General features: G+C 43.9%; 3 protein-coding genes across 4 annotated transcripts; 1 reads left to right on the forward strand and 2 right to left on the reverse strand.

Annotated features, from left to right (window-relative positions):
• Positions 1–397: 397 nt before the first annotated feature.
• Positions 398–14,971, reverse strand: C1D (C1D nuclear receptor corepressor). 2 transcript variants are annotated; one of them, XM_072332040.1, is made up of 6 exons: positions 14,686–14,965; positions 11,677–11,745; positions 8,147–8,290; positions 6,755–6,821; positions 6,235–6,290; positions 3,324–3,894 (listed from the first exon to the last, which is right to left on the reverse strand). In XM_072332040.1, exons 3-6 carry the CDS (start codon positions 8,282–8,284, stop codon positions 3,727–3,729), a joined length of 429 nt encoding a protein of 142 aa, XP_072188141.1. In that variant the 5' UTR covers positions 8,285–8,290; positions 11,677–11,745; positions 14,686–14,965; the 3' UTR covers positions 3,324–3,726. The 2 variants fall into 2 exon arrangements, with proteins under 2 accessions (XP_072188140.1, XP_072188141.1); XM_072332039.1 differs by lacking the exon at positions 11,677–11,745 and having other exon boundaries at positions 398–3,894; positions 14,686–14,971.
• Positions 14,972–18,746: 3,775 nt separating this feature from the next.
• Positions 18,747–23,765, reverse strand: DNAAF10 (dynein axonemal assembly factor 10). The gene is made up of 8 exons (XM_072330915.1): positions 23,541–23,765; positions 23,346–23,446; positions 23,124–23,254; positions 22,701–22,802; positions 21,718–21,833; positions 21,402–21,536; positions 20,385–20,482; positions 18,747–19,646 (listed from the first exon to the last, which is right to left on the reverse strand). Exons 1-8 carry the CDS (start codon positions 23,727–23,729, stop codon positions 19,439–19,441), a joined length of 1,080 nt encoding a protein of 359 aa, XP_072187016.1. The 5' UTR covers positions 23,730–23,765; the 3' UTR covers positions 18,747–19,438.
• On the forward strand, positions 23,754–27,074 carry PNO1 (partner of NOB1 homolog). The gene is made up of 7 exons (XM_072330916.1): positions 23,754–24,019; positions 24,118–24,267; positions 24,892–24,975; positions 25,220–25,280; positions 25,579–25,696; positions 25,772–25,842; positions 26,368–27,074. The coding sequence occupies exons 1-7, from the start codon at positions 23,846–23,848 to the stop codon at positions 26,433–26,435; spliced, it is 726 nt and encodes a 241-aa protein (XP_072187017.1). The 5' UTR covers positions 23,754–23,845; the 3' UTR covers positions 26,436–27,074.
• Positions 27,075–27,530: the final 456 nt, after the last annotated feature.

A 27,530-nucleotide genomic window follows, 5' to 3' on the forward strand; every position in this document is an offset into this window, starting at 1 on the left:
GCTTTTAAAGAGCCCATTTGCAAGCACAGCTAGACTCCATTTCTTTTCCCACCTGTGCTGAATTATTGCTGTGCAAGACGTATCACCATGAATTTCAGGTGATCCTTAGCTTGGAAGTGATTTTGCTGATGTACCTAAGATAGCAAGTCAAGGTACCTTTGAAATCAAGATTGTACCGGTGTAAAAGTGGAACAGAATTAGACCCATTTTCTATCACTTAATATAGACTTTAAATCCCTCCATGGAATGTGTCCACACTAGACTGAGAAGAAGCCTCTTGGCAATACTGAATTATCATATTGAACTGCTTCCATCCATTTGCTGGGACTGCCAAATTGAAATGATGCATGTCAAGGCAACCTTACACTGAAAAGTAAAAGATAGCCTCTTAAATGTTCCACTTATAAAGCTTTTTATTCAGTCAAATTTAGTATCCCCTCTGAAATATATCACTTTACAAAATTGATACTTTGCCATTACAAGATTTCCACACCATATTCACTCAGCTTAGTAGTAAAAACAAGCTTTCTCTCTTTTCCCTTTGGTGCAGCCAATGAAAACTGAGTTGTTCAAGGTCTGCTTCTTAGATCACCACCACTACACGTTCCACAGGTCTGTGATTCTGCAAGGAAGGACAAAAGTCATCAAAAAGGCAAGTTGTTAGGAGGATCAGTAAAACATCACAGGTGCAGCATATTGGAATGCAGGATTAAATTAAAAAAAATAAATAGAAAGTTAACACTAAGGATAAGACGATCTGCAAAACAAATGCATTCATGTGGACTCTGGAGCTCAATGCAAGGAATATCACACAAGCAAGTAAGTAAAAATGACAGTGTCATGCTGCAGAACATGAGTACATTTTTTCCTAGCATGTTATAGTTGATTTTAAATTGATAAACTGCTTTAATTACTCATTATTGCTCTTAAATTACTGTAGCCTAGTGTGGTGTTTTTGTGTTTGTTTCTTTGTTTTTTAATCCCTGCTGAGTAAATTTTTCTCCGATTATTCTCTAATTTTGCACATCTCAAATGTTAGCTGGTGTTTATTTCTTTTCAACAGCCAATTTGCCTAAAAAAAGGTACGCAGTTGTTCCCTTACACTTCAGCTGTCCAAAGCAGCTATACATTACTAGCCAGCCACGTTTGATAAAGAAAAATGGTTTTGATAATCCATTTGGCACATATCAGGTTGTAATGATGAAGATCAGAGGATGCTTCTCCTACGTACGAGGGAGTTTTGAAGCTGCTTTCAGTAGAAGAGAATCTGTGTAAACTGAGTCAAAAGTTCAGGGGGATCTTGTCAGAGGGAACTCTGCCACAGAACATCACTAACATCAGTGGACTTCCACTTCTGCTTCCAGGTACAGATAGGAGTCTGCTGTTCTCAACTCCCAGAAGCCTTCCTGTTGCCATCCATTTACCTTTATGAGGACTCTTGGTCTCTCCTTCTGCGATTGCAGATCTTCATCAGCTCCTGGATAAAGTATGTCATATTACACAGCTCACTCCAAAAGTAATGCCTCCTAGTTACATATGGAAATCTAGTATTTTCTTTACATTTATAATGGTCCCAGCCCTACAGATTAAAAAGAATGCATTTTGGTGTCCCTCTGAATTCTCTTTTTATAGTATTCAATAGTGAATATTTTTTATATTAAATTTCCAAGGTAACTTGATCCTTCTTTAGCTTTTGTCATCCCAGATAACTATGTTGTGAGGAGATTTCCAATGAAACAGGAACGTTAATACTTTCTGACAAGATCTTATGCTAGTATTGATTTTCAAGGGCAGGAGAAATTAGGAAGACATAATAAAATACCCACTCTTGAGGATGCAGTTCTCAAAAAATAAAAACACTGAAGGAATAAAAATGAACATCAGTGATACGTTGACTTGCTACCTCACAACCAGCATTTAAAAGAGGGCAAATGCAAGTTGCAGTGAGCATCCTCCTTTGTTTGCAGCCGCAGTACACCCTACCTTAGAGACAAAGGGGTATTTTTTAGGAACAGAACCAAAGTAATGCAGGGTGATGTCAAGCTGTTATAGGGCTCAGTATCAGTAACAGATACACATGGTGATGCACCTCCATTTTTGGGGAACCTATTGGAGTTATTGTCTTTGCATTAGAAAAGCTACAGACCCAGGCTTTGTCATCAGAACAGCCACACAAACCTTAAGCATTTAGAAAGTTGGATTTGCTACACGTACATAAACCTCCCTATCACAAATGCCAACTACGTGTATATAATTAGTTATACCAGATGGATTTCTACTTCAATAACTCTTTGCTAATATCCTTGTGTTATGCTTGTTTAAACATTTACCAGTGAAAGCTGTGTACTTTACTGGACACTGAATTATGATCCTTTTCAGAAATTAACCTTTTAAAACAAAAGCTATAATTAAAGCTTAAGAGGAAAATCATGTAATGGAAATGTCTTTCAATTCCCTTTTAATTAACAGTACTGCACATAAATAGAAGCTGATCTACCTGTTTCCTTGCTTTTAGATAGTCAGTGATAAGAGAATCTTCATTTTAGCACCTCACTGAAATTAATCCATGCACTACGTTGCACGAAGCAGGACAACACTAAAGACGACACCATCCATTGTAAATCACTCAGCTTGCAGTACTGTAAGAGGGGTTCTGGATTTATTTGCTTTAATCATTCAGTCCTCTACGCTATTTCCCAAGACTGCAGACTGCTACCCAAACGGCATTTTGGTGAATTAAATTATGTATTTATCTTTCATAATTAGCTTACCAACACTTTTCAGGCAGCTTTCACACTAATAATTGAGTTTTGCTTTGTAGCATACTGAAAAATAAACTGTTAGATTCTCCTAAAGGAGTTATTGTACTCCCTCCCCTAAACGACTAAGCTTCACATTTGAGGGAAGGAGACTATTTTGCATGGTGTACCCAAGAATGATCTGAAAAACAGCAACTAACAACAGTACTCCTACCACCTCACAGCACGTTTATCTCGGTGTCAGCAGTAACAGATGCGCACCACAGCCAAAATTCCAATCAAGTTCCTGCATGTGCTGCTTCCTGTTTGCTGTCCTCTGCCTGCTCCTTTGTTCAGGCCCTACAAAGCACTTATTTGGGCTGCTTTCGTTGTGGTTCCCTCCCTGCATGGATTAGACACAGACACGACAGAAGTAAAGGAATATGGCATACATTCTATTCCAGAAGCTGAAAACAAAACAGCTCAGTATAGTGAATAAACCTTACAATACTCTGTGAACAAGAACTCAATCAGTGGTGTAATGAGAAAGTAAACCTAGCTTTTACAGAAACACCACAAACTGGACAGCATTGTTGGAGACTGTTTTAATATTCAAGAGATGAAGTACATACAAAAATATTCATAAGTAAAAAAAACACCCCAATTCTTAGGCGTTATAATCAAAACAATACCAGTATCTATTACCAACAAACATACGACAAGCTATTATCATTTTAATAATGAAACATTAACTTCTGGAGCATTACCTGACAATTACAGATATACAAACAATGCTTTTCTTTTTTATCCTCAGTGCATAGTTACCTCAGAGCAGAGTATCCTAGACGAAATACAACCCTGCGACATTTTTTTAAGTATAACCTAACCAAGATGTTGCTATGCAGCACTTCTGTGAGAGCCATACGGTGCAGAAAGCACATTTTGATAACTCTAGGTGTCTCTGATAACATAAAGGGGGAAAAACAAATTAGTTCATCTTTCTCTTCTTTGCTTTAGCAGGAGTTTGGCCATTTTCAGGGTCTGGTTCCCAGAGTGCATTCCTTACAAATCTGGATGCTGCTCCTTTATCAAGTTTGGATGCCTTTTTCTTGTCTGCTATTTCCTTGACCTTGTTCATGTATGTTCTTATTCTCTCCTAGGAAAAAAAAATATACATACAAGATTTATTTTTGCATTGTTTCCTCCACCCCCCCTGCCCACCCCCCCATACACACTTCAGCTGTGCTAGAGATTTCTTTTATGACCATAAACAATCAAAAAAGCCTGTTTTCACTGCCATTCTCTAAAGAGAGGGAATACTTCCTTTCCCGTCACCTTTCCCTACCACAGTCATTGAGTGTCTCATGTCATGTAAAGCATGGCTTTGATTCAGCCTCACCACCAGTTTAACCATCTCATTTATGTGCATGTTCACCCTCAGCCAGTTCTATCATCAATAAAGAAAATTACTTTGAGAGTGTAAACCCTCTAAGGTGGGAATCACCTTCTGTTAAGTGCCTGCTTTTCTTCACTTAGTAGAAAGGACACCTGGAGTCATTCTGTGGAATACATAAAAGTTTGGCTCACAGATTCGACATCTAGATATTTAGCCCAACATGGCTTTGAACTGTCGGGTATTTAGGTGTTACTCTACTACATGCAATAAACAACAGTAACTCGTGCACATGTGATGCACATATATAGTGTTTTACCCAATGCAGAGCGGACTAACAGGACATTTATGGATATAGATAACGAGATACATCCTGGTATTACCTAACCCACATAACTACTGACACCTTTTTCAATCTGAAACATCAGCTACAAGACCTACACTACAGATCTGATGTTCAGTTCTTCGCTGACCCTTACAAGCAAATGGTTTGTCAAAAAAAATTGGGTAATCTTTCCATATCAAAAATGCAGCTTTAATCAAGTGTGCTTTTCAAGGTCTGAAATCATGATAGACTGCAATACTTCTTTGGTGACTGAGATGGTTAATGAGAACAAGTGGCAAGACTACATATACCAACAGGGGAAGAAGCAGTTGACAAATATCAAAATGCTAGAAGAAATGAACTCTGATAGCTTGAATGTGAGTTTTATTAATATCATTTGAATCCCAATGTCCTTGTATATGAAGAAGGAGCAAGCCTAAAAACAAAACAATCATGATGGAACAGTCTTTTTATTCCCTTTCCACATGAATAAGAACATCACAATGCTCCTGGAAGGAAGGAAAGTACATACATTCACCTTGACACCTGAAACAGAGCTGATAAGAACCTAGCCTACGACATGTCACTCATTCTTCAGATTTAAAATGACTGGCAATTGTGAAGTAAAATACCAGCATAAAATATCCACAATGGAAGAGATACCATTTAGTTTTTGTATAACTAAATTAACACAATATTCTGATGCTATATATATTATAGGAGGAACAAGAAACTGACTGAAAGCCCATGAAATATTGACTGATCCATTTTTTTAATGTGATGCAGTCTAGACTACTAAAAACCTCACAAAATTAAAAATAGAAGGATTCTTGTTATTCAAGCTAGCTTTCCACTTCTCTCAGTCCTATCTTCTATTGCTCCAGTTACCTAAGGATTACATTTAAGTATATTATGATTGCCTAGATTTAATGTTTTCATTTATACCAGAATTAAGAAGGGTAGCTCTAAATTTTGAGCTCTATTTTTTTTCTTTAAGCTAAATGATTTGATATTTTAAGTCAGCAGAATTTTCAAGATACCATGCCTTCTGTACTGTAGTCATGCATCTAAATGGAATATAAAGACAAACCTAAAAGATTTATTACAGGCTGTAAATATGTCACTAATGCAGAATTACTGGACAATACACACACAACTGGTGCCAAAAAAGCTTTTAGCTTTGTTGCTGAACTGGATTCTTTACTGCTGAGAAAATGAATTAATGGGGGACCTGGAGGAAGGGGGGGGCTCTTTCCCGTCTACGCTAGTAAATCAACCACACTGCACTTTCAGAGTCATACAAAAGTAAGAAAAGGCAGCCTTAGAGATTAACAGGATTCCAAGTATTCCTAAGGAAAAAAAAAAAAAAAAAAGCCATACTGGAAGTTATAAATTATTGTCAGACATGTAACATTTTTCTATTTAACAGATACAAGTGAAAAGCTATCCTGTTCAGAATTCAGTTCTCAAAAAGAGAAATGGGGAAGCAGAAAGATAAGATGAGATGAATAGTGTCATCTTGTTGCTTTTTCTTACTTCAGCAGGCTCTACAAATGATACTTTAAACTGTGCTGTTTGGAAGTAAAAATACAAATTCCTTAGTTTAGAGAAGCCAGCAGGGCAGACTAACAGGCAATTATATAACGCTATGTAGCGTATGTGTGCTATTATGGCAATACGCTGATTTTAGAAGCAGATATAAATATACATCTACTCCTATATGAGTTAATGGTCCTGGGCAAGTAAAGTATTGAAAGCATGCAATGTAAGAATCTTACCAGTTCCTGTTTCACTGGATGTTCCTTTGGATTGATCCCCTGTGTAGCCAAGTACACTACAAGAAGAAAACGGGGTTTTGATATGGATGGCTGTGATGACTTACTGCCCAATTAACCAGTCATATAGGAAAACTCTAATTGCCACATGAAAGTATTAATCACTGTGTTTAACCACATGGTTAAGTATCTGATGCAATACTGTTATCAAATACTGCTGTTAAAAATACATGTATATAGTAATTAATTATATAAAATACATAATGCAGTTAAACTTTGGCCTTTTAAGGACAGAAAAGGTTGCTAAGTGGGGGAAAAAACAAAAACAAAAACAAAGATTCTCAGGCAAGTACAAAGCCAGCTTTTGTATTATCAACATCACCTACCTTAAGAAAATGCAATAATTTGAGTCCTTAATCATCAGTTTCTATCTATTTGGCTATGAAATAGATATTTGATGTTTGTAGCTAGGAAGTGTTCAAACATTGATGATTTGAACCTTGTCTTCCTATTGTGTACTTACCCCAGAACATTGAATTCAGTGTGTACGCTGAAACCAAATCCAGTTTTGCTTGCTCAAGAGGCTCCAACTAGAATGGAAAGAGAAAAATTATTTACACATTTTCAAGATGTGCACATATTTTAGCAACGTGCCTATTTTAGAACTGAGCATTAACGCACTCATAGATACATACTAAATTAGCATATTTTTACAGCACAGGTTCACTGGATGAAGCCTGTGTTTTCCTGCCACCACAAGACCATGCCCTCTCCTCCAAACATTCACATAATTTTCTCAGCTAGATCTAAAATGCCACAGTACCATATGGACAAAATAACAGAAATCTCTTCACGCGGAGCTCTGTGATTCTAGTTCCCACAGGCAGGAAAAATACCCTATTTTTTCATAAAAAATAGTTTCAAAATACTTTCTGCTATCAGCAGAAGAAACAAGAATGCCTCGTGATTACTGAAGCTCAGATATGAGTATGCTACAAACAAGTGATGAACATTAATATACAGAGGACGTAACATATAGCATTAGGTTGCACTGATGCATGCTAGAACACTTACAGCTGCCCAGCAAAGGAAGAAAAAAAGGTTATGCGTTGTTGTTTTTTTTTTCCCCTCAACTGTCAAAGTCAATTTATTGGTTTAGTCCTAAAGGATTTTCAGAACTGATAAGATCATTGTATAGCTCGCCAGCTCTAACATGGATACTGTCAAAAGACTGGCGTTGTCAAGGCTGTTTTCCTCATAACTCATTTATGTTAGAAACCCTCAGAGGATAAGAAAAAAAGTTCTCGTGTTAGCTTTTCCTTGCCCTAAAGAAAGAAGATACATGTATGGTTTTAAATGTTACAAGACAGACAGACTTGTATGGGGTCTTCAGGCAGTACTTTGATCTCTTTATGTTATAAGAAGAAAAAGAAAAATACACCCACAGACTTTACAGCCTCGTGCTTACAACACAGCTGGAAGAGACAACTCAGTTTTTTAGGGACCAGATTCTGCAAGTCAACAGGAGATCAATTCTCAATGTTGTCAATTCATCTTTATATCCTTCTATATTAACCAGGTTCCGTGATGTTTGTTGTGAAAAGGCCATGGACAACTTTGAATGAGCTCTGTGCTCAGGAAGAACACTCAGCACATGCTTTCAGGAAGGTCAAGTGTAGGATAGGATGCCCATTACCTAAATGATTCACTGGTAGAATCGTCACTTTCCACCTTTGAAGAGTATGCATTTCGTCACTTAGTTTCTAACATCATCTGGGTATCTTACAAAAGCAGAAGTTTCAAATATTAAGTGTGAGAGGTAGGAAGTGTGATATTTGTTATTTCTCTGTGCAGTGGCTACCCAAACAGACCCCGTACTATTAACAGAAAGGCTATAAAGAGGAAGATGATTTACCTTCTGGAGAAGCTCGCTTCTAGAAACTGACATCATTGTCTTCAACATCTCATCTACTGAAGTAAGAGATTTTTCAAATGTTGTGAGATAATCATGAATCTCAGTGGGATATTCTTCTGCGTTAATATCTTCTTCCATTTCAATCTAGAAGGAAGCAGCAAAATCAGTAACGCTCCCTACAGATTCAAAAGACTACTTTGAAATAGAAACCTCTAGCAGTTATTCATTACATGTTAAAAAGTGTCTCCTTCTGCAGAGTTCCAGCAATCAGCATCAGTAGTGACACAGTTAAAGATTCTGTAGTTTCAGGGATAACTCCCACCTGCTGTACAAAACAGCATGAAGGAGAATTACAAGTGACATCTATTCTTGTACCAGTCCCAAACCAGTATTTAACTTTTATGGTCTATGATAGAAGGAAATTATTCGCTTGCTTAAAAGTGCTCTAAACATCTAGTAAATCACAGTACATAAAGAGCTATACCAAGCGCACACGTACAAAAATTAGGGATACAGCTTCAGCCCATCCTAGGAACAGACATGACTGCAGCTTTAGAGTGGTTATAAAGCACCAGTTACACCAGGGTCAGTTTCATCTCTCAATCTTAAATTTAGGAGTTGGTCCAAGAAATGCTTCCTGTGAACTCCGCATCCAGTTCTCTGAATTCTCTGTGGGCCACTTTAACCTGAGATATAACTCCAGCAGTAATGAAGCCAAGTTGATTTTGATTTCAGAATGCAAATCTTGCAGACACATCCACGTGAAGCAACTGTGAGATCAGCAAAGATGTGAACAATCCCAGAGCACTCCAGTTTTGATCCCAGCACCTGCATTAACGGGGCATGGCTACTGCCAAGTCATCTGGCTGCTGGCTTCCAATCAAGATCTTTAATTCCTCTCTTATCATAAAACACATTATCTTGGAAAGCTGATGTTACTTAAAGCTGCATCATTTTCTACAGCTTCTACTGACTGAGCAACTCTTTTATTATTATTTTTTTTAATGTTATGAGAAGAAATACATTGCTTTCCTGCTAACTTGCACGGCTGCATCAAGTGGGAGCACCTGGATTGCTGCAGTCCCTTCTGCTTGGGGTCAGCGTGAGAATCTCACTCCCAGCTGCTGAGTACAGAAGGTGGGAGCACAAGTTGGAGAAACCACACTTTTAAAGTTTGATCTCTGAACACCAAACCTTGCAGCCAGCACAAACTGCAAGGAAACAGCAAACAGCTGTCACATCACTGCTGTTTGTTTTAGATAAAGATCTGATCTTTCCCTTTTCCAGGCAAGATCATGGTTTGTGTGAGAGAGCTTCTTTTCTTTTTATTTACATAGTCTCCTGCAGGTCAAGCAGGAGGAAGACTGAGAGGGACAACAGCGTGGCACTATTTGCCTCAGGTTTGCCTGAAACTCCAGTTTTTAGCCACATCAATGCAATCCCAAAAACATGAAAAGCCAGTTAACGAGCCCATTTCCATTGCTTTTATTTACGTGGTTGAGTTATAATCCTACTCAGATGAGTTTTCATCTTGGTCAGAGATGTGTTACTGTACACTGAGAGTCCCCTCCTTACCCCAGCATGAAACTCAAACCATCTAAATACCAATGCAGTGAGCTGCAGCATACCTAAGCATGAAAGCTAAGCTGAACCTACAAAGCACTGCCTGTGGAAAGGCACATAGCAATATAATAATTACTTCTATCCCTTCTGATAGTGTTGTTTGCGTTTCATTCTGTCCTGACTACCTGCATTACAGTCAACCTGCTTAGACTGACTGAGAGCCCATCAGCTATGTGGTAATCTTATAATACAACACAGAAAACATTTAAAGCTACAGAAGAAACTAGATTTTGCCAGCTGTTAATACAGTTAAGCCAGGTTAGAAGATATCTGTCAGCATGCATTTGCTGCACTTACACACACAGGGAGAGAAGTGTTATCCAATCCAACAATCAAAAACAGGGCTTACCATTGCCTACAATAATATATCTACTATGATCTTAATGTTATGGATGTGCGTGAACACACTGACAAATCCCAACTTTTCTCCCTCTCTTTATCAGGGCAACCAGCACAAAAAACAACAAACAAACCCAAACAACAGCAACAAACTCCTACAACAGAAGCATGTCACCAGTCAAAAAGAATTCAAGCTATTTGCATGGACAAGCAGTCACCAGAACGAGCATTACATTCCCCTCAATACCCCAAGGTAATCCTAAAGAATGAAGCAGAGAAAAAATACAAAGACAGTAGGAATGAAGAGACACAGCTCAAAATAAGTTTTTCCTACAACTGCTGCCTCATGAGCCAGAGAGAGCTGCTCTCATAACATGAGATATCTACTTGACGCTTCATTAGCAAGGAAAGGGAAAAAATGTCAGCCATCTCTGGAACAAGGTTGTACACAAGCAGTGAAGGGTAGGCCCGCTCAGCCTAAGTCTGCTCCTTGTGCCAAGGAAGGAGGGAGAAATGTGTCAAACTCATGTTTGCAGTTCAGCAGGAACCAGAGCAAGTTCCTCCTCCTGCTGTGTGGGGCCCTCTCTCTTTTCATTAGACTGTTGTTTCAGCATTACTAATCTCTGAGCAGGATATGTTACACTGTGGGCACATGCCAACAATAAGGCAGCAGTCAACAGCCTACAATAGCTTCAACAGTATTAAATCAACAAGAACAAACTTACACTGCATTAGGAAACATGTACACCAGAAGCTCTGCAGAACTGTTCCTGCCAAAACCAACACACACACCGCACGGTCACACCTGCTGAATGACAAAGGCAAGGACGGGAGGAACTGGGAGCGTATCAGTGACTCTGTAAATATGCCTAAAGGTTATACTGCCCTCAATAGTTACGTTTCAGTTATTAAACCACAAACAGGATTTCCTCAAAGTTCTGCAAGTGTTTCCCTATGTATTTTGAACGAGCAGAAATTCAGTTCCAGGAGTGGATGTTCACTACACAGATTTCTTTTGTTGGAGTTGCTGACTTTCAACTGTATTTTATCTGCCACAGAGACCCAACTTAAAAATAGGAATACTACGCGTATTCAGATACGTGAAGATAAGAAAGTATGTGCTGATCAAATGTGAGCACTGGGGAAAATCTGGGAAAATAAGTTTTCCTTTTAACCCTAGGGCTCAAAAACCAACATACGCCTCAGCAATCAGTTGCACGCTGGCTCCAAAAAAGAACCCAACCAACCCAATCCCTCCCACCTACCTGGACATCAAAAACGTCCCTCTTATATTGAAAAACATAAACTTTAATTAGTTTGTTGGTGCATAATGATTTTACTCAAGAAGCATAGGGGAAGTAACGGAAGCTACAGGTATATATCAACATGGCAACATCAACACTTCCAAGACAAAATTAAAGCATCGTCAGCATCACCCGTGATTCTTCACCCAGAACTAAAACAGCTCTTTCAGGATAAAAAGTATCTATTTGAAGTAGTTTGTAACAAGTGTATCCAGCACTGTGTTTAATGTCGCATCTCACTTAGCACTTCCTGCTAGTTCTCACCTCTTTTTTAAGCACTAGAAGGCTTTGTTTTCAAACTGAGCTCAGATCTTTTTCTTCCAGATGATTCACCTAACAAAAAAAACAGATGAGAATTTCCTGCTTTTCATTGATATCTGTAGATGATGTATCGAAAACCAAAAGAAACCCAAGCACTGTCAGTCAGGGTATGTAAACTGCTTCCAGATTCAAATCAAATGCATTAGCAACGTTGGTATGAGAAACCATCTCCGCCAGTATCTGAAGTTTGGCACTGTTCTCCCTCTTTCAAGTGCTGAATGAGAACCTGTAGTGACTGTAGGTGAGACACAAGCATGGCAGATGTCTGCTCTGCTCCAACATTAATTCACTGCTGTAGCTGTACAGCAACGGAGCAACACGGAACAAATACCTTAAATTTAAAGCTACTAAAAGCCACAACAAAGCTTTTTAATTACACACCTCTTTTGGGCAAATAAATCCACTTTATTTTGGACAGAGATGTCCATTTTATCCCGTATTTGCAAAGCTGTAAGTACCAAAGGCTCCCATCTGCGGCAGACTTCTCAGTACATAACAAATAATTAGTTACTTGCTACTTATCACTGTGTCCATAGAGCTGTTTTTTCAAGGCAGCTTGGGGCAGCTGGAGAGCGCATCTACTAAGTGCAATTACAGCGCTCTTCAAACACCAACCCACAGTCTTGTTTGCAAAAGCAATTAAGCCTATCTTGAAATACCAAATACACAGCAGCAGGCTTCTCTTGATCCCCTTAAAAACATCCCAACTCAAGACACGGTAGTTATCCTTTGCACTATATTATACATAGGTAACAGCCAAGCAATGACTTTTAACTTTGACTTCAAAGCTAAGCTCCTGGCAGTATTCAAACCTGCACAGAAAAGCTTTGCAATACAGTTAGCAGCCACCAGGTTCTTGCTGATGCCACTGAGATTTAAACTCGGCAGCTCCAGAGGATCGACAAAGTTTATTTTACTCTGTCTTAAATGAAGATCAAAATTTAAAGGAAGGGAATAGTATTTTTGAGGCTCGCTCACACTTCAGCCCACAGGGATATGGTGAGAAATCAAGTATCTCACCCTGGCCCTTATTCACTTCTACCCTATTTACATAGGCAGAAACCTTCAACTCGATCCCTATGATTCCCCAAACACTTTTATTCTCTGTGCAGTGTCATCAGCAGTGCTAGATTGCAGAGCCGATGACAAAGTCATTTCCTCTGCTGAACAAATCCAATATACACTGGCTCTTGTTCCGCTCCAACCTGTCAGTACTCCCATCAGCAAGGACAAAGATAAAACCAGCTGTCTTTGTGTACATCCAGAGCACCTCTTTGTGAGGCATGTTCATAAAAGCTCTCACGCTATGTTAGGGCAGCTCATTTCAAGACAGGCTTTCAAGTGATGTTAGATTTGAATGTTTGACTGGTCTCACATTTCTGGTTGCACTGAATATCAAGTACTTGTACAGCAAAATGTTGTCCCCTAATACAGTTTACTGAGTTGCACACACTTTGACAGCGTATCTCTGTATTTCCATGGCTGGTTTTTTTCCAGTTGTGACAGCAGTCAATAGTTCTGTCCTACCAAATTCCCAGCAAGCAGAACTGAACACGTGCCCCATCTGCAGCTGATGTATACTCAGCGCTGCCGTTTCCTGCTTCTTCCAACACATGCTGCCACTCATTTTGTCTGCACTCTAGTTCTAGATTACATGAAAAACATGCTTCCCTTCATTGGAATTTCATTTCCTACATTTACACCTTATGCAGCACCTTTTTCTGCTGTTCTGAACAGTGATCCTAATCTACTTTTGGCTGTTCGTTACTTAACCATGCTAACAGAACAGTCTGTCCATCTATTAGAAGCGTATTGACTCGTTTGTTGATGGGCATAATGCAGTAGCTGTGGAATGCTGCCTTCTAAGCATTAGCCGACAATCTTATTAGTGCAGGAGAAATAACAGGAACTAACAAACTGACCAAAAGGAGACAGACCAACTGCGTTCATGTGCACAAAGTCACAGACGCAAGGGAATAGAAAAAATTCATCTGGGGACACAGGAGATTTCAAAGGAACAGAATTAAGTATGAAATCACTGAAGGATGGAGGGAAGAGCTTCCTGGCATGGGAGGAAAGTGCACAGCAGTAACCACAGCCTGACACAGAAAGGGGAACGATGAACAGGAAGGACAAAGAAGGCAGGGAAGAAGGAACTTGGACAGACAACTTCCCAGTACAGATGAAAAGGAGCTTACACAGAACAGCACATACAGGGAACGCTGCCTGTGTGGAGAGGTAACTAGAGGTGTTGTGCACCCTGAGGCCCAGCAGGATGCCCCAAAGCAAGCTTGTGTGAAGAACAGAGAAAAGCAAATAGTTACATTGACCAAAAAAAACTCAGGCAAAGGGAGCAAAGTCTACAAGCTCAGAGCTTTCCTCATCTGTTAGCACACCCCCTTGGCATCAGCTCTAACTATAACAATGTCAAGCTTCACTCTCATTCTTGCCCCTCAGTCAATCACTCTCATTTCTTCTGTTTCAAAGTCCCTCACAAAGTTGCTAGCAGCAACAAAGCCTGCAGTGGGGATGCTGCGACCTAGCATAAGGAAGAAGACACATTCACCTTTACAGGAGAGTATTTTGTTAACTAAAGGTTAGAAGTTCTATGTATAACCTGCCTTTCTGTCAAGGGAAAAGAGCGACACTGAACTATTTTAACCTGTACATGCAAATTGCATCTCCTCTTTGAAAACCAGCCTCTTATAAGGGCTGTGTCCTGCCCTTATATGCTTGTATCAGCAGTACAGACTGCCACAACGTGGGCCACCTAATGCTGCTTCACAGCCCCCCGAAAGCCCAGCTGGCTCCCAGCCCTCCAAGTTCCATTTGAAATAAGCACGTGCACAAACCAAGGCAGGTTATAACTCACACCTCTCGCTCTTTGTGATGGAAGGAACGCCTGGCCGACCCAGAACATGGATTGCGGTATGTTAGGGTTGCGATACCGACCTTTTGGCAAGCATCACCTCCGCATCTCTTCCATCACAGACACGCCGAGCCGGGAGAACGCACCAAACGTTAGAGGCCCTAGTTCCCAAACTGCTGCTCCAGGCGGCTCCGAAAGTCCTCAAATCACACGCAGCGACGTGATGACAATGATACCGAAGGGCAGAAGGCCTCGATTCCTCCCTCCTCAGCCCCACTATCGCAGCGTGGCCCTGCGGACGGGCCCGAGCCAGCAGCAGCGCCCGCCGTACGGCACAGCAGGGCGGAAAAGCGGCGAGGGGCCGGGCCTGCCTCGGCGCGCGGTGATGGCGTCACGTCAGAGGAAGGGCGGGTGTTACCACACGGCTTTCCTCCTCTGTCTGTGGGGCGGTTCTTCACCGCGCTCTCGAGTTTTCACCTCAGAGGGTCAGACCCGCAGATGTTGTTTAAAAGAAAGCTGCTTGTTGCCTGTTCTGCTCTCTCTCATTCCAAGTCCCAGGAAATAACTCTACTGAAAAAGCATTCTAACACAGTAAATCACTTTTATTCTGGCAAACCGCATCTTAAGCCTCTAGAGATTCACTAGCAGTGCTGAAATAATTCAGACTTAAATCAGATTTAATTCTGGAAGGGTAAAGCTGTTCTATTTTGAAGCTGAGAAGTGTTGTGTCACCTCTGGTCAGCCTATAGGTTGGGTTTGATTAAGTGTGCTTGTTTGAGACCGTACAATATCCCATTTTATTCTATTTCAAATAAAGAGTTGGCCTGCATCTGGGTACCTGACCTGCAAACTGCTTCACAATTGAATTACTTGGCTGTTATGTGATGGAAAGTACAGCAGTGACAGCAGAGCTGCAAGGTTCCAGGTTGCAGCAAGCGAGGATTTGTTCAAATGCAGCAGAGATTAGCACAGAAATAAAGGCAAAAAGAAATGAAGGAAAGAAAGCTTCAGGTAGTAGCAAGAAGGGTGAGTACCTGTTGTCTCCCTTGGAGCATCGGAAGACAAGCACTTGCTAAATGTTAACTACAGGCCACGCAACAGCATGGTTATGGTAGTTCACTCTGCATGTATTCTATGGAGACTCACCTTTCAGATAAAAAGCTCTGGAAATGTTTTTCATTATTTTTATTTATTTATTTATTTATTCTGCATTCAAATTAAATTAGAATGGCTTTAAACTTACTGAACAGAGGCTCTTTTCCCTTTTGAAAACATTTCTAATCAAAATACAGATGTAAAACAATATGGAAAGAAGGAAACTGAGCTCGATGTAACTCTGTTTTTGGGAGGAAAAATAATGTAATTCAATAAAACTGGCTTAAACTCTTTGATTAAAGCTTTTTTAACATAACAGATAGGGAGGCTGAGATCTACACTGAGATAAAGACAGTTAATACAGATCAAAAGGGCTTGTGTCCATGCCAGCTAGATTAAATGGCAGGATGTGGTGAAGTGCTGGATGCTGTATCTGGTTACTTTACATATGAAACTGTACTTATTTGCTGGGTGCAAATATATGGATGAGGTTATATGCATTTCTATATGAAAACAGTAGAAATAAATCAAAAGCAGTCTGCCACGCACAGAGTATTTGTTCTGATATTGTTCCAACGCTGCATTTCTTCCAGTTCATAGAATGACTGGGGTTGGAAGGGACCTTAATGACCATCTGGTCCCAACCCCCTGCTGTGGGCTGGTTGCCACCCAACAGACCAGGCTGCTCAGGGGCCCTTTGCTCAGGTGCTTCAGCCCTTTGATCATCTTTGTGCCCTTCTCTGGACCCACTTCCAACAGCTCCACATCCTTCTTGTGCTGAGGGTCCCAGGCCCGAATGCAGCGCTCCAGATTGAGCCTCCTGAGGGCAGGGCAGAACCATCAACTCCATTGCCCTGCAGGCACCCTTCTTTTCATGCAGCCAGGATATCGCTGGCTTTCTATGTTGCAAAAACACACTGCTGGCTCATGTTCAGCTTTTCATTCTCCAGGACCTCCAAGTCTTTCTCCACAGGGCTGCTCTCAAGGTGTTCATCTCCCAGTCTGTACACGTATCAGAGATTGACTTGACCAAGATGCAGAGATCCAGTGTGCCAAGGAGATAAAGCGTAGTACAGACATTGCAGCAGCAGCAGTTCCTTCCAACTAGTAACTATCACCAAGAGCCCAGTGCTGCCCAGAGTGTTCCCTCTGCTGTCTTCCAGCCCAAAATACACCCTAAAAGTGGCAACATTTAAAATGATTTCAGGATATGCTCTCACTATTATGCCATGTGTATTAGAATCATAGAATTACCCAGGTTGGAAAAGACCTTGAAGATCATCAAGTCCAACCGCAGCCTAAACCATAGTACCCTAACTCTAACAACCCTCTGCTAAATCATATCTCAGAGCACCACATCCAAATGACTCTTAAACACATCCAGGGATGGTGATTCAACCACCTCCCTGTGGAGCCTATTCCAGTACTTGACTACCCTTTCTGTAAAGAAATGTTTCCTAACATCCAACCTAAACTTACCCTGGCGCAACTTGAGGCCATAAGACGCATCACCTGTGTTAAATAGATACCCATATGCACACACGAGATATTACACTTTTAAGTAAACCATCAAGTCTATGGGAGACAGCTGGATCTCAAGTCTTTGCTTTCAGCCAAATATTTAGCCTACATACCTTGAAAGAGCACTTTGGGCCAACACACATCTGACATGCTACGAAACCTGCCCTTTGCTTGCCAAGTCAGAATGAACCCCGCATACCTCTCTGCACAAAGCTGAAGTCAGTGCTGCACATCTTTGGCAGATGGACAGACCTCATTAACCTTTGCTCAGGGATCTCAAATTCTGGGCTCAGCCTTAGCAGCTCTGGTGCCTGCCCACAGCATTGGGATGTTTCCTTGCCAGGGCATCCCCACAGCTCTGGCCATGCTGCGGGACCTTCCCAGTGCCAAGCCCACGAGCAAGGCACTGCCTCCATGCAGGGACAGATGCTACTCATCAAAATTAAGAGCTCATTTACTAGAAGGAAACCTTTGTTCCTGTTTCAGATACCTCCTGGTTTACTACTCTCAGTCATTGTGCTTTCATCTCCACTGGCTCTTGGCAAATGCAGGATACAAGGGGCTCTGAATCTGAAGACAGCCCAGAGCTGAGCATCAGTCTATTAAAAGCAGACTTCCACAGATGGGTTTATGGTCTATTGCGATTTTCCTGCCAACACCTAATTGCTACACAGGCATTAATGATTTCTCTGTTCCACAAGGTCTAACAGCCTGTGAGCCTTTTCTGCCCAGAGGTGCATTTTTCCTCAGCTGGCTTAATCGATTAACGTACCTGGGAGTTAATAGGGACAATTTTGCCTCGCTTGTGTTTAGCTCAAACCTTCTTAGACCAGAAGAAAAACGTGAAGTCTCTCAGTCCAACCCTCCTCCCCCACAGCCCCAAAGCAGCTGACTGACACAGCGCAGGCAAATCTGGGTCTCATTTGTCTTTAATATTTGTGACTTAGCTGATCCAGTTTGTATCCGTCAGCACATTCAGACCGTTAAGACTTGCCTCCCCCCAGCACATGACAAATGGACACACAAATGGAGCTTTCTTGTTGTTAGCATGGGCAAAGCTGACATTTTCTCACCACAGTCTGGTTTCAGAAATGGTCAAATCCTTTTAACTGAGACTTGAATCTATACAAACAAGTCGGCTGTAGGCTAATAGCCAGACACTGAATGTGATCAGTGAAACTATCGAAGCCTGCTGAAATTATGAACCTCAGTATATACACAGAGAGCACTAAGTGGACACGCATGTGAAAAACAGCTGGCAGAAACATACTCTGTTCAGAGAAGAAGCACCGGGTAGGCAAGAGGAACCACAGAGAACAGCAACAAAGCTACTCTGCCACAGCTGGCTCTGAAGAAATACTGAATCTTTCTGAGGTTGACAAAGCATCAGAACCAGTTTGTAAAAGGGGGAGTTAGCTGTAGTGACTTCTGATGCAAAACGATGAACTTTAAGGACTACACGCTGTTCTTGGGAGCACATTCCCTCCCTGAGTGTCAAAGTGTCCCAATAAGATACTTCACTCATATTGAAACAACACCCCAAACAATTTTATTTGTGGGATATAAAGTTAAAAAGAGATGCAAAAAAAATCAACAGAACATTAAAAAAGCTTATTACAAAACCAAGCTAAAAGAATAAAACTGCATGTGCAAGAGTTTAATTTGGATTCCATCTACAACAAAAACTTTACACCATTAAACCTGGATATTTAGTACTCAACGTAGCTCCTATAGTGTAATAAAGAACTCAGTCACCTTAACCAACATTCTAACTCACGTATCCAGTAAACACAGAGTTTCTATGGGGGGAGCGTGTAGTAGTTTCCACTGCATGAACGCATATGGACATCACTACATAGAAAACAGCCAGACAATTCCACAAGCACGAATGGATCTGCACCGTGGTTAAACTGAACGCAAACAAGTCCTGTGATTTAAGCTACAGGTTGTGTTCATGGAAAGGCACGTTTTACTTTAATGTAAATTCACATTTCCAGAAGGTAAAACTTTTACGCCTTGGAAGCTTTTTCAAGTCATCGCAGCACAATCAAACAACTCTTAAGTGCACGTATCTCAACTTTCAATAGAAAGATCTGGGTTCTATTTCTTTAATCCAGTTCTAAAAAGGGAGAAATTAAATTAAAACCAAGAGGGCCCTCCCTCCCGTATGTACAGACATCAACCTGCATTGCTTTCTCATCAGAAATCCTAGCTGTCCTGTCACACTTTGTTAAGCTTGGTAACTATCAGCACCCTCACAGTTTGGTCAAAGGCACCACAAACACACAGCCCCTTTTTGTCAGGGCTCCAATCCAGGCTGGAAATGGGCTGCGTTGACAGAGTGACGTTCTGCAAGAGGCTGACAGAACCTGCCACCCCCATCTCAGCTCCTTCCGAGTCCTTCTTTGAGCGCTGAGCCGGGTACTCGCTGGCAGAAAGAAAAGGGAGACGTGCGCTTAGAATCTGCTGAGACTAACAGCAATCTCATGCTGCTCTCAAAAGAGCACACAGAAAGGTCTCCCCTGTTCTCAAGAGAAGACAAATGTCTCCAAAATAGCGAGCCGTCACATCCAGGTGGAGCCACAATGCGTACATGGTAAGTATTTCATAGCAAAACAACGAGGCAGAAAGCTTTGAGTGCTGTTATTTCTCTCCTATAGCCTTTTATTTTTCAACAGCAATGCTTTTGCCACAGGCAAGACGATTCCACCTCAGCTGCCCCCCTGCAACTTGGTGCATCTACTTCACTGCATTCAGGAGGACTAAATTATTTTGCTATGTGGCATGAGAACATGTAAAGAATCATTGGAAGTCCAGGCTTTCAACGTAATGTAATTGCTCCCAGATGAGAAATGGAAGAAATCTATTTTCTTCTACTCAGTATTGACTGAGAATATAACTAGATCTTGACTTTGTTTAGAAGAGTGACAAGAGCTAATTTCACCTGTGCTGTTGCAGCCCCTTTCTTTTAGGAACTGATTCGGGATTCCAGATTGAGTACAGACACCAAAATCCCTTTTCACTGCGCTTGCAGCAGTAATTCTAACTAGATGTTCTGAGCTTGGAAGCGAGTCCCCACGCACCATTTTTACAATGATTCTTTCAACCATAAACAGTTGTTTTGGTTTCTTATTCCCGTGTCATAGACCAGAAGGTGATCACTTACTATTTCCAGAGATGAAGGCTCCCAGCTCCTCCGCTCGTCATGAACACATCCCTGTTCTGTGGGAGGTGCCGAACCTGCCATATGGTGGATTTGTGTGCCTAGGAAACAATCAGCATTGTACAAAAAGTCATTGACAGCTGAGCTTCCCAAGAAAGGAAAGAGAATCTTAAACTGCGGTTACCTGTATGAAGAGACCCAACCCCACTGCAGGAGCGCTGGAACTTTAAGGTCCCTTCCAACCCAATCCATTCTATGCTTCTATGGCTGGTGTACTGGACACTGGAACATCCATTCTGAGGTACCAATTTAAATCTCAGCCAGGCCACAGAAATCATGACCTGACCTGGAGCACATCTGTCTACAAAGGTCTGAAAGGAAACCTTTAAATGCAATTGGTGAAAGAGAAGAACTTCCACGTTCACAGTGTTATGACTTCAAACCCTAATCCAGTAAGTACTTTTGTGCTACCTGATTAAACCAACGCCTTCCCTGCTTTGCCTGGTGATGTGGAAAACTAATATAAAGATATTAAATGGAATCTCGGCCAGTAAATCTCTCTCCGTATGTCTTCACTTACTCACAACACTGCAAATCAGAAATGTTTGGTTCTGAAAAATAATTATTTCCAAGGCCCACATCAGGCCCATAAAGGGTTCAGAGGACTCCTTTTATTTCTGGATATATTTAAGGTTGGAACCTGCGTCCTCATCACAATTTGATACCACCTGCAATATACGTGATCTAGGGGCACAGCTGAGTGTACAGAGCTGCAACAGGAGCCAAAGACCAGAGGAGCCCAAATAATTGACTGTGAAAGAGAGGAAGCCTTGGGAAGTGCTGGCACTGGGATGCATGGGAGCCCTGCTTGCTCCAGGGCCACGCTGTCACACAGCTCACTCAGTGACCTGGGATCCCATTGCCTACCAAAGACAATTTTAAACCCGCAGTGCTTCCAGCAACTTAAGAGACAAACTTCTGTAATACGTGTTGCTAAAGAAATGATCCACCTCCCCATACCTTCTCTGAAACAGAAGCAAAACCTTTAGTCGGGTGCTGAGTCCTCATATCGAAAACATGGAACTTTCCCTCCAGTGACGTGGCCACCAGCTTGTTCATGTTCACATCTTTCCTGTCAAACTCCACGCTGCAAACCTGGAAATAGAGAAACCGATACGTTCAGCCACTGCTACCAACATGTATTTGTGAGTGTGATTTGCAGACACGTATCTAATCACTGGTTATTCTTACAACAGCATCACCAACTCAGCAATAACACGACTGCCTGTAAACAGACTCGCACTGAAGCTAGAACGAAGCCATGCTTCCACCTTACCCCATTCTTAATGTTGGTCTCCCATCGCAGTGACATGGCTTTTAAGTCAAACAACTTGATGTCCCCGTTGTCGTAACCAGCACAAACGACACGTTCCTCTTGATTGTAAGCATTGCCTGGACACAGAGACAGAATTAATCGCAATACAGAAAACCCTCTGAGGTTGTAAATTTGAGACCTCTTAAGTCAGCGATTTCAACTTAGATTTATGCCAGCAAAGCATCACTATAGTAGGATTTAATGAGCTGAGAGCACAGAGTTTGGGATGGACACGGCCTGGGCTCAAGCATCCCTAACTCAAAGGCAAACCTAAGGAAGTACGAGGCCACTTTTCTCTCCGTGTGTCAAAACAGAAGACAAAGATCTCAACAGCAACGAGCTCTGTAGTTAGCCAAGGAATACCATCTCCCTACTATCAATCTTGTTATTGAAACCCACGCACACATTAGTGGTTTGTAAAACTCATGCCTGGCTTTGGAAGCCAAAACAGAGCTAATCCAGAAACACCTGCTTGTGTACAATGCAAGCGGCTTGCTCTCGTCAAAGAGAAAGTGCTGAGCACAAGTTAAGCATCTCTGCTGCCTTAATTAGCTCTGAGGATTGTCTCTTGCATGGATGTCTTAATGCTTGATAGCTGGAACTACACATCAGCAGCTACTGGCTCTCCATGCACAACCACACTGAGACCCCTCCAGGGCAAAGTGGTTTCTTTGCTTTTACATCCCTCGACATAGAGACGTTCAATTCCCACGCTAGGGCTGTAAAAATGCCTCGGAACAAAGCTTGTCTGTGAAGAGACTGACCAAAGATGGTAAGAAAACGATGCCTGAGCCAACTACCACAGAATGTGATGGGCAGCCTTTAAAACACCATGAAAAGACACAGATGTGATAACGCTGAACAACAAACCCTGCCTTCAGCAGTTCGATTACTGTCAAATCGCAGTCCCGTTAGGGGGGCTGTTATCTCTGTTCTCTGGTTACCAAAAGCCACGGTCCAGCAGTCCCTCTTGCTCTCTCCCTGCGCCGGTTCCATGTTAGCAACGGGAGTTTCCTTCTGCCGAGGGTCCCACACCTTCACAGTTCCTAAGGAGGAGAGCAGAGCCGCCAGCGTTACGGATGCACTGATGCACCACTCTGGTTTTCCCAGGGAAAGGCAGCCTGATCCCTCCCTACCTCAATGTAGATGCAAAAACGAAACATAATAACAAACAGAAACCCACGTGGAAGGGGTAAGGTCTCTAGCTGCTGTTTTGTATTTGTTCTGCTTTCTGTTCCTCAGCCGCAATGGCACCTTCTGCTGCTCTGCAGCTCCCAAAGGAAGCAGAGCAGCCCATCCCAAAGGGCCGCCCTCCATCTCGGTGCCCACAGGCCGCGTTCCCAGTAGCCCGGCGCTCACCCACTCACCATCCCGGCTGCCCGTCACGATTTCTGGGGCACCTTCCCCAATTCCGAGGCCTCCGACCCCATCTATGCAGTTAACGATCTCCTTGTGACCCTTCACGGAGTACACGGGGCTTTCGGGCGCTTCCAGGTTCCTGTGTGACACAGAGCACACAGCGCGGCGCTGCCTTCACGCTCGGCAGGGCAGCCCAATGAGGTGATGCCGCAGCAGCCCGCGGCGCTCACCAGATGCCGAGGCGTCCCGCGAAGTCCCCCACGGCCACGTTGCGCTGCTGCAGGGCGGCGGCCCCGAAGGTGGCGCATTTGAAGGGCTTGTCCTTCTCGATCTGCGGGCAGAAAGGACGCGGTGGGCGCCCCGCAAAGCGGCGCTTCGTTCCGCCTACGCGGCTCCTCCCCGCACCGCCGCCCGGCCCCGCTCACCTCGCTGAGCAGCAGCAGCCGCCCGGCGCGCAGCTCGTAGAGCTGGATGAGGCCGGTGCCTCGCGGGGCGCTGCCGAGGCAGAGCAGGCGGGCGCTGCGCGGCACCCACTTGCAGTCGAACACGGTGTAGCTCAGCGGCTGCTGCGCGTGAACCACCAGCTGCGGCCGCTCCAACCCCGCCGCCGACATCACGAGCCGGAAGCGGAAGGGAGGGCGGGCCGGAAGGAGGAGCGGCGGGCTCTTCCGGCTGGAGGGCCACGCGGGGCGAGCGGGGAGTGGGAGCCGCGGTCCGGCCGCACGTCGCCATGGAGACAGAAACGGCGGGAGGGAGCGAGAGCGGATTCACCAGCGTGGCTTCCCGGCGCGGCAGGAGGAAGCGCAGAGCGGCGGCTGCGGAGCCGATGGAGGCGGCGGAGGCGGCGGGGCCGCAGCCCAGCAAGAGGCCCGCCTTCCCGCCGCTGCCCGCCGCGGCCCTGGGGGTGAGCGCGGGGCCGGGCTGGGCTGCAGGGTCCGCAGGGTCTGCCCGTATCCGCCCGTATCCGCCCGTATCCGCCGCTCAGCGCCGCTCTGCCCGCAGGTGGGGAACGGGGAGCTGAGGAAGGTGGCGGTGCCGGCCAACAGGTACACCCCGCTGAAGGAGAACTGGATGAAGATATTCACGCCCGTCGTGGAACACCTGCAGCTCCAGATCAGGTTTAACTTAAAGACGAGGAACGTGGAGATCAAGGTGGGCGCTGCGCCGGGTGTCCTGACCTGCCTTTCTTTTATCCCTTGCGTTTTATTGAAGCCGTGTTTGGTAATCGCCTGCTAAAGCAGCTCCGGGATGCCGGCCTTAGAACCCTTTGCCCTCCTGAGGTGCCCGTATCATCTGCTTCTTCCCTGTACTATCACATGGTTCAGGGCTGAGGTTCCTCTTCCACAAGAAAGGCTCTTCTCAGCCCTTTTCCCCCCCCCAATTTTTCATCCTCTTCCCCCAAGCGAAGGCTGTAACGGTTCTGGTTGAGGGTCGTTATGGAATGAAGCACAGAATGGTTTGGGTTGGAAGGGATCTCAGACCCTAATTGTACACCTCTGCCGCGGGCTGGCTGCCCCCCACCAGCTCAGGCTGCCCAGGTTACCCAGTCTGGCCTTGGGCACCTCCAGGGATGGGGCACCCGCAGCTCTCTGTGCAGCCTGTGTGAAGCACAACATGCACCACTTGTCTGCTCTTTCAGCAGAACGCAATGCGGAGGTGGCATTACATGAATGTGGCTTTGGCTTTCTTTTATACGGCTGGCCTTTATCTCACAGATCTTCCAAGTCCCGATTCCATTTGCCTGATAATATAGAAACGTAACTTCTCCTTCTGCAGACCTGTGCTGAGACAAAGGACCTCAGTGCTCTGACCAAAGCAGCTGACTTTGTGAAAGCGTTCATACTCGGCTTTCAGGTGGAGGTGAGTCTCCAAGTGGCCGCGTTGTGGTATTGCTCAAATCCTTCAAGCATTCTGGAAATTACATTAAGAAACGGGACCCTGCACGGTGGTTTTCTGTAATGTTTGGAATTAAGACCGATGTTTGATGCGTCAGATGGAGATGTGTTACTGATGTGATCTTGTTTGGGCGCGTAAAGAAGAACTTGAAAGTGTGTGTGACGGTGCTGCAGGGCTCGGACTGATGGTGGCTCTCTGACTGTTGTAGGACGCTCTGGCTCTCATCAGATTGGACGACCTCTTCCTAGAGTCGTTTGAAGTTACGGACGGTGAGTAGTTTCTGCTGCGCTATTCAAGCAGCCGCATGCATTGCCTGAGCACATCTGTGCTCTTTTATCTTCTCCACGTGTGTTACTTCACCTCGGGGATAAGGAAAACCCCGATGCCAATACGTGGCATAACAGTCTGTGGGGAGAACCTGGAGGTGGACACAAGGAGAGCAGCATCTAAGATCGATGTGTTCCAACACGTGTTGATTGCATGCTTTTCCCTTTGTTTGAATAGAGGAAGTGTCACGGAGGATGCGCTCCGCTGCGTCATTGATTGAGTACTTTGTTCTCGTTGCAGTCAAACCTTTGAAAGGAGATCATCTGTCAAGAGCAATAGGGAGAATAGCAGGGAAAGGTGGAAAAACCAAATTCACTATAGAAAACGTAACGAGAACGCGGATTGTTCTTGCTGACTCGTGAGTACTGACATCAGTTGTCTTCATCGCTGCATTTCTTACATTAACTATTATTGCTTTGACTCCTTTTTACAGGAAAATTCATATTTTAGGATCTTTTCAGAACATTAAAATGGCACGAACGGCAATTTGCAATCTCATTTTAGGTGAGTCCCATTGCCCGACCTTCTCTATTACAGGAGAACAGATTGTTCTGAAGGGTGCCTTCTGTGGTCTCACTTTGCTCCCTGGTCTGCCTGCGCCTGTGTTTGGAGCAGGTGGCTTGTTGGGGGTTGTGCCTGAGAATAAAGGGTGGGGATGGCAGGGAGCTCTGCTTCTCAGTTTGCTTCCCCTCCCTCAGCTCAGCCCTTGCTTTGTGGCTCCACAGCTCTCCCCTGGGACAGCAGGCAGACTTTCAGCCTGGGGTGCAGCTGCTGCATTCCCCCAGGGGCTCAGTTGGCATCAGGGAGCAGGGCCTGTTTGAAGGTGCTGTCAGGAGCATTTAGCAGCAGTCAGACACTTGCTGCTGTTACGTGTGCTGTGAGTGGGACCGACTCAGCTCTCACAACAAGATGAAGCTTCGAGCATCTGTCTCACCCACGGTCAAACTGCCCATGCTGACACAGATTTAAACACGAGAGCAGAACAGCACGTCTGTTCATACACGTACTAACAGATACTTTCTCTTGCAGGAAGTCCGCCATCCAAAGTTTATGGCAATATTCGGGCTGTGGCCAGCAGAGCAGCTGAAAGATTCTGAGGTGCAGCGATGCTGCTTTACCAAGGACCGTGGCTGGGGAGTGTGTGTACTGTGGGCACAAGCTGTGCAGTCACAGTGGCTGTGGAAGCACTTGGCCTTCTGCTGGACTGGGAAGCACAGAAGAAAGATGGGACTGTTTGTGCAGTCTGCTGTCCTCCAGGCATACTGTCTGATTTGAACACAACCTCTGTACAGCCATTAAAAGCTATTGTAAAAATGATGAAATACTGAAGTATATGGGTGCCTGATTTTGCTTTATTCTCAAGCCTAAATGAGATTGAGAGTTGACTGATTATCCAAGTACTACAAGACCATTCACGGGACTTGAGAAAGCCTGTAAGGCTGGAGCTGAAAGCGGTCAGCAGCGTTAAGTGTTCACAGCCACAGACCAGTCGGCATCGTGGTGTAAAAAGGAAGCGCTGGTTGCAGTGCCAAGCAGAAGAGCAGGCTGCTGGAGGAGTCTCTGCTACTGCAGCAGTGCATCACAGGAAGAGACGGCGTCAGACAGGAGGGACAGACCACAAAGCGCGGGCACCTTATTCCTGCCCTTCAGCACCTAAACTCGTTACCAGGTCTCATGCAAAAACAACTCAAGTTTCAGGTCTGTGAATCAAAGCAAAGTAAAGAACATCAGCAAATAGAGGGAGCGTTTCTCTCAGTGCTTTAAGTTAACTGTGCAGCACTTCACAGCTGGATAATGCATAGCCTGGTAACTTTTTTACAGCCAAAATCATTCAAGCCTCCAATTACAAAGAGATTCCAGATGTGCAGAGCTGTCTTGAGTTCCCTTTAGTTACCTGTGAAGTCAGCTGTGCAGAGGAAAGCAGTGCACTTACACAGCGCTACTGGGTATGTCAGTTACCTGAGTGAGCTCTAGAGGGGAAAGCGAGGCGTGGATGTAGGAAAGTGACTTAATCTTTCTCCTAAAGCAGTGTGTGCTGATACTGACCCGAGCACGGGGCTGCAGAAGGAGCCCAAAGCAGGAAGCCCACACGTCTCCATGGGCTGCCTTTAGGGAGCAGGAATCAACAGGCTACATGAAAAGCAACAGCAAACAGCTCCTGGGCTGTGTCTGCGCAGGGCGTTCACCAACAG

Source organism: Excalfactoria chinensis, chromosome 3 (genome assembly GCF_039878825.1).
Source record: "Excalfactoria chinensis isolate bCotChi1 chromosome 3, bCotChi1.hap2, whole genome shotgun sequence".
In the NCBI taxonomy this organism is placed as follows: domain Eukaryota; kingdom Metazoa; phylum Chordata; class Aves; order Galliformes; family Phasianidae; genus Excalfactoria; species Excalfactoria chinensis.

Bases quoted from the DNA above. Each gene is read 5' to 3' on its own strand.
- C1D (XM_072332039.1), bottom strand. From the start codon at position 8,284: ATGGAAGAAGATATTAACGCAGAAGAATATCCCACTGAGATTCATGAT. The intron at 6,822-8,146 runs GTAAATCATCTT...TTTCCATTCTAG, and splicing joins GAAGCGAGCTTCTCCAGAAG to TTGGAGCCTCTTGAGCAAGC. The intron at 3,895-6,234 runs GTAAGATTCTTA...TTTTTTTCCTAG, and splicing joins ATCCAGTGAAACAGGAACTG to GAGAGAATAAGAACATACAT.
- DNAAF10 (XM_072330915.1), bottom strand. From the start codon at position 23,729: ATGTCGGCGGCGGGGTTGGAGCGGCCGCAGCTGGTGGTTCACGCGCAG. The intron at 22,803-23,123 runs GTGAGTGGGTGA...TCTCCTCCTTAG, and splicing joins CGTGACGGGCAGCCGGGATG to GAACTGTGAAGGTGTGGGAC. The intron at 19,647-20,384 runs GTAAGTGATCAC...TCTTTCTGCCAG, and splicing joins AGCCTTCATCTCTGGAAATA to CGAGTACCCGGCTCAGCGCT.
- PNO1 (XM_072330916.1), top strand. From the start codon at position 23,846: ATGGAGACAGAAACGGCGGGAGGGAGCGAGAGCGGATTCACCAGCGTG. The intron at 25,281-25,578 runs GTGAGTAGTTTC...TTCTCGTTGCAG, and splicing joins GTCGTTTGAAGTTACGGACG to TCAAACCTTTGAAAGGAGAT. The intron at 25,843-26,367 runs GTGAGTCCCATT...TTTCTCTTGCAG, and splicing joins AATTTGCAATCTCATTTTAG to GAAGTCCGCCATCCAAAGTT.